The following is a 6,181-nucleotide window of genomic DNA, read 5'->3' as shown; positions in this document are numbered from 1 at the left end:
CCACCCATCTTTAATTGCAGTCACCACTTTTAGCTATCCCCTCGCACATTAGTACACTCATACGCCTATTAACCTTAGCTCTTAACGTAGTTTCCTTCTATCTCAAATGATTTGGATTGAAAGACCATGTGTTATGCCTCAATTTCCACTCTTCCCTCATTGAAAAGCTCTAAAACCCAGAGGGTAGGAAAAAGGTGAGTATGAAATGCAAACACATTATATAAATAAGGACAATTATAAATCAAATCCTATAAAAGAAATTATGGTTACCTATCAAAGGAGAATGAAAACATGTAAAAGGTAATAATGATCTTATTTCAGCAAAGGAATATACCAAGGCATTGTTCAAGTGGATGCAACTGCAACCCAAAGAGTTCCAAATAATATGTATAATATAGGGAGTATATCAACATCCTGCTCTGAGGCAGAGCCACATGGCTTCCCTCCACTTAAACAGCAACAGAGAAATCTAACCATACTCAATATGGTTATCCAGATCACCAATTGGAGGTCGCCTGGCTTCCTTCCAATTATAATCTGGAGCTTTAGATGGGTGCATAGACAGCTCATATTGACTTTTAGTCCCCCACCTCATCCTCCCTCGAGGCCTTCATAGTCACCAATAGAAACATGTTCCAAACGGCCTTCTTAGAGAGACAATATGCTCTAATGCAATCAGTGACTTATGGGATTTTCATGACCTGTATCGATTGTAGCATGTCTGATACAGCAATTACCAAATCACCTGGCTTAACCATACCCCTTGCCTTCAAGAGTGCGAAGGTGCGATTCAGGTTACTCTCCATATCGTCGCTGAAGTCAAGTCGAAAAGGGATAAGACCCCATTGCAAATTCAAACACCGCCTTACATGAGTTGAAGGAGTAAAGGCAAAGATCGGGCAATCTGGACGACAACGTGAGAGAAGAGAGGCCATGTCACCTTGCCTAGTGTACACAAATATGGCATCAACTGCAAGGTTGTTTGCTGTAAAAGTAAAATCATTGAAAGACAATAGTCAGTTGGTGGTTCAGAATTCTATCAAAATTAAGCTAAAAACGTTTTTTGAAGGCAACATAAACTGTGTAAAAAAATCTAAGTTCTTGCAAATGAGTAAGTGACACAAAGATATGAGAGAGAGAGAGAGAGAGAGAGAGAGAGAGAGAGATCACCACAATCTGTAATAGGAGATGCAAGGACATCCCATAGAACTATTGATGCATAATGACAAATGGAGTGTGATTTTTGCATGCAAATGTCACATGGTGAGTTAGGAACTCCCCCAAAAAGTGCTCTGTTGCTATGGCTGCAAGTTCTGTGTGTAAAGTCTTTTGAGAGCGCTGATCGCGTGTAGCTCATGGGGTGGTCACCACATGTTACCTACGTGCCGAGTTGATCCCACATGTGAGGGAGTTTGCTCATGGGGGCGCTATCATATCTCCTCTTGCCAGTCTTTTGGGGAGGGGTGTCACCAGATTTGGTAACTTCTCCACTATACCGATTTCTTGGACTTGCGCATGTGTACTGATGGATCCTTTTGGAGCCAGATGACATGGCAAGATTGTCTCTAAGGGATACAGATGATGGGGATATTTGTCTTTGAGGATCCAGATGACGGGAATACTTGTTCTGAGGATACAATGACAGAATGCTTTCCTGATATGCCAATATTTCTGATATCATTAAGGCTTAGCATATTTTGTGTGCACAGAACTCATCTGATGGATCAAGGTTATTGAGCCAAATGAGGGGTGCAAGGTTTAGCTACCCCTAAAACATCTAAATTCTGAGTACATGGTATTGAATAGATTATTTATCATATGGAACATGCATTCATTCATGCTTGGCTCAATCTCTCTTATTTGCGTGCACATGTTTTTTAAATGCTTGCGTGTGCGTAGTTTTATGGTTTGTATGTGTCCGAGGGTTGGGGATGCCCAAGAAAGCCCAAGGTTGGGAGTGCTCCATTAACCTAACATCAACTAGGGACTTTAATGAGTTTGCAGGCTTAGATGTGATCACATGGCTTAAACCATAAGGGTTCGCATGTATTAATAAGTGGGGCCACACTTTACTTAAAAAGGGCAAAGGAGAAACCCTTTATTAAAAAGGGACAACCATCATTCATAAAGCGAATGGAAGTGAAAGCAAGATATTAAAAACTTGTAGGAGTTCTCATCAAAAGCACAATCAAGAAAAGCAGCCTGACCCATATAAATAAGCAGTATGGGTTATAGTGGAATCCTCCAACAGCCGCTACTTGAGTGTTCACATGTCCCATGCCATGCGGATTACGATTGGCCAGATACGGGTTTCTTCCCACCGCCTCAGAGTGGAGACAGGTAGAGCTGAGCGCATCTTCAGAGCCGGGAAGCTCATACGGACACCCAGAGAGGAGAGAATCTGCCGACTATGCCACACAGAGGATGAGATGGAGGAGCATTACACATGCCGCTGCCCAGTATACTATGAGATCTGTGGGAGGTTTCACTGTCTATTTCGTGAGGGATTCCGTCCACTCTCTAGGATCATTGACTTCCAGGACCAGTGTTGCCTGGGCCTCTTCCTGCTTGAGCTCTGCAGACACAAGAACACCTTCTTGAGACACAGGCCCCAGCCACCCCGCCCCCTCCCTCGGCAGCCAACCATCACCAGTTTCTTCTGGACCCACGAGGTGGAGGACACCGACATAGTGGATATTGTGGACTGTCCACGAGCTGCTCTCGACCTACCTCGCCCGAGAGGAGTTACCTCGGACCAAGCCTCTGCACTCCAGCGTGCCCAACGCCCTCGACCCCCCCGTCGGCCACAATCACCTCATCAGCTCCAGATCCAGGACATGCTCCACCGCCATCGAGCTACCTTTCCACGTGACATAGCTGAGGGAGACCTCTCGGCCATACTCGTCAACCCCATGCTTGACATTTTGGAGAGTGGTATACCATCTACTCGGAGCTGATGTTGCCCCCATGTTTTTATGTTCTTAGTATTCCATGACGAGTTTCCATGGACAGTTTTGTATCACCCCAGTGAGATAGCTATATTTATGTTTTCATTCTGTTTTATTTTCCATTCCATGGTGAGATATGCCATGGACATTATTGTACCACTTTGGTCTCATAGGCCCATTGGGTCTTTAGTAGATGCTTAATATATCTTTCTTTCTTCATCATCGCTGTTTGAACTGCTTCAACGCCGTCATCTCGATCTGTACAAACTGCCTGCGCCACCATCTATATGACCATCTGTGCCATAGGTGTACGGCCGCCGGCCACGCGATGCCATTGCTTTCCTGCATGGCCACCTGTGACATCATCGTTGTACGCAACCACTGGACTGCTATACTGTATCAAAGCTTCCCAATCTACGCGGACCATCATTGAGGCCGCTCCCAGCCACTATAAATAGCTAACAACCTTAGCCCATTGTATCTGCCTACCATCTCCTAATCCCAAGGCCCCCTGACCCTACTGGATTAGGCTTGCTGATTAGCTCTATGTACATAACATACTTACCTCCTCAAGCATTTCCACTCTTGGAAACAAAATCTATCTAAGAAAGAAAGCCGGGGAACCTATGCTCTATACTAGCTACTATCTCCCAAGTCGAGGAGTCCTCTACCCTATCTTTCCACTTAATTTTATACTCAGGGATCAACTTATTCTTAAAGTTGCCCTTTCCTAAAATCAATCACAGCTTTTGGTTCATGTGGATGGAACATAGGACAAGTCCTCAACCTCGACAAGTTCCTGAGAATCACAATGCTATCCTCAACTCCTAGCATCTCTTTTAGTCTACTTACATGAAAGATTGGATGAACTTTCAAATTCTGAGGCACTTCTAGTCTATAGGCTACCTCTCCGATCTTTTTAAGGATCCGAAAAGGTCCACAATACCTAGGGGATCGCTTCCCAACTTTCCCCATCCGTAACGTCTCTGAGATCTTGGGTATTCGCAAATACACTAGAATTCCCTTGGAACTCCCTCAAGTGAACGTTGCCTATCAGAGCTCGCACAGCAACTTCAGCTCATTTCAGCTCTAACCACCTCTTTTTAGGGTTTCAACAGTTTCGTACAACAGCGCGCCACCTGCAAACTGTTGTACCGCCTGTTTTAGGGTTTCGAACATTCTGTACATGCTGTTTTTAGGGCCACTGCTGCTGCGAACTGCTATACTTAAGTGTGTTGGTCACTTTGCCCACCTGCCCGCTGGTTGCCTTGCACAGTAGCCACCTACAGCCGCCACAAAGAACACCAACGTCAGCAGCTCCAAGGGCTTCGCCCAGCATCGAATGTGCAAACCCCCAAATCAATTGTTTGACTTGGGGATTTTCGCCAGTGCCGCTTCCACCAGCTGAGCTGCCAATTCCGCCCGTGGCTACAGAGCCAAAATCTCAGACCAAAAAAAATTTCAATTTTTTTTGCACAACTGTATTCTTCGTCCATTGCCGAGTCTCCTAGGCCGAAGCACACCTGAATCGGAGCCCATTTAGGCCATCGAATCCCCTCTGCAAATTTTCAGCTTCTCCAAAAATAGAGCTGAATCAAGCGCTGGGTTAAATCCGGCATTCCTTGTGCTCTCTCTTGGTGCACTTGGCATCGAAATACAACATTGTTACACCCATCTTTGGGGTCTCTTTTGGTCATCAAGCCTCTATTTAGCTAACTTTTCTATCCCTACACTTTGACATCTCAATACATTTGCAGGTCCTTCTCGTCAATGAATCATTGGCCATCACAGAAGCATGCCTTTCAGTGGACATTGAGGGTTTGCAATGCATTGTGCAGTGAGCTTGGGATAGATTACCTTTGAGACATGGCTAATAATGATGTATTTGGGATGCTCTCTACCGAGGACAAGTTTGATGGGACTAACTATCCCCTGTGGGCATGTTCTACTGTAGAAGGAACCAAAATCACTCGTTCCAACAGTGTATCCCCTTGACGTGCTAGCTACAAAGACAAAACCAGTAGGCCTTAACTCAACACCGGATAAATATACCCACAAATTCTTTGCAACCAGTACACGCTTAGCATCATCTTTTTACGCATTGTGATGCTAAATGCATAGATGAAGACAAGGCTAGCCATGGGTGTCTTTGTCCCCAAGTAGTTGTACCCTTTGTATTAAAGAGACAAGGCATCTACATGTAGGGGGCAGGCCGCAAACTCTACCAAAATGATGTGATGCTGGATAAAGGATTTGATGCACATGAATGACCAGAAACTTTTCAGTGGAGCTCCAATCCAAAAATGTAAAGATTGACTGACCAAAAGGGTGCCCCATACATGGCTGCTTGTCTGACTAATGAGTTAAAGAGAAGACATTTTGTTGTATATGTTGGAAATGTGCACGGAAGCACTGCCTTGCTAGACGTGCTAAAAATGCATATCCCTTGACAAATCTTGCCTCCGCAGGTTTCACATAGAATTTCAGGCCACGTATGAGAATTTCAGGCCACGTATGTACACTGTTTCACTATAGAGAGAGCAAGAAAAATAAAATACCTATCAAGTCTTTGAGACAATGGTAGTTCAATACACATTCAACCTGCATAGTGGCATTTAGCATGAAAACAATAAAAATAAAAAGTAACAAAAACATATCACCAAGTAGCCATAAAAAGAAACCAAAACTCAAGCCTAGGGTAGCGGATTCAACATTGCTTATATTCTTGTCTCTTTTGGTAATAAAATACCGAAAGGCGGGAAAAAAGGGAAGAGAGGGGGGGGGGGCATCTTTGGCTCCAAAGTGGTGTACATTGGCACGAATACTCACAGCACAGAGTATATGTGCATGTTTTGATGATGTTCATTTCTTTCAGTTGTGCGTGATGCCATTTAGCTATGTGGATTGTAAGCACATGTTCTCTGTGCTGTGTGACATAATATCGATTATTTATAAATGGTTAAGCACTTCATTGAGCTTTTACAACTATTATAGGTATTAGAGCTCTGGATTTTCGTCCTCTCATGTGGACACCATCCTAAACCTGTGAGACCTTGGTGTGAGCTTAGTTCATATGCTATGGTCAATTAGGATAAACCCAAAAAGCATCAAATCAATACTAAATACATGGACGGTCCAAGAGGGAAAACATAGTTGTGAAAAACTTAAGAAACATGCGGACAATACGGGTTCAGACGAATCTTGATCCCTAAAGGACAGGTACTGTAAGTCTG

General features: G+C 44.0%; 1 protein-coding gene across 1 annotated transcript in view; it reads right to left on the bottom strand.

Annotated features, from left to right (window-relative positions):
• Positions 1-291: 291 nt before the first annotated feature.
• The window catches only part of LOC147618978 (pyruvate kinase isozyme A, chloroplastic-like), a 53,155-nt gene continuing 47,265 nt past the window's right edge, over positions 292-6,181 (bottom strand). Inside the window, exon 7 of the mRNA XM_086774188.1 lies at positions 292-985. Within this exon, the coding sequence (XP_086630314.1) occupies positions 684-985 (302 nt within the window). The 3' untranslated portion in view covers positions 292-683. The remainder of the gene's footprint in view (positions 986-6,181) is intronic.

Source organism: Cibotium barometz, chromosome 34 (genome assembly GCF_041138505.1).
Source record: "Cibotium barometz isolate CiBa-2024 chromosome 34, ASM4113850v1, whole genome shotgun sequence".
In the NCBI taxonomy this organism is placed as follows: Eukaryota; Viridiplantae; Streptophyta; class Polypodiopsida; order Cyatheales; family Cibotiaceae; genus Cibotium; species Cibotium barometz.
This window is presented reverse-complemented; position numbering and strand designations above follow the sequence as displayed.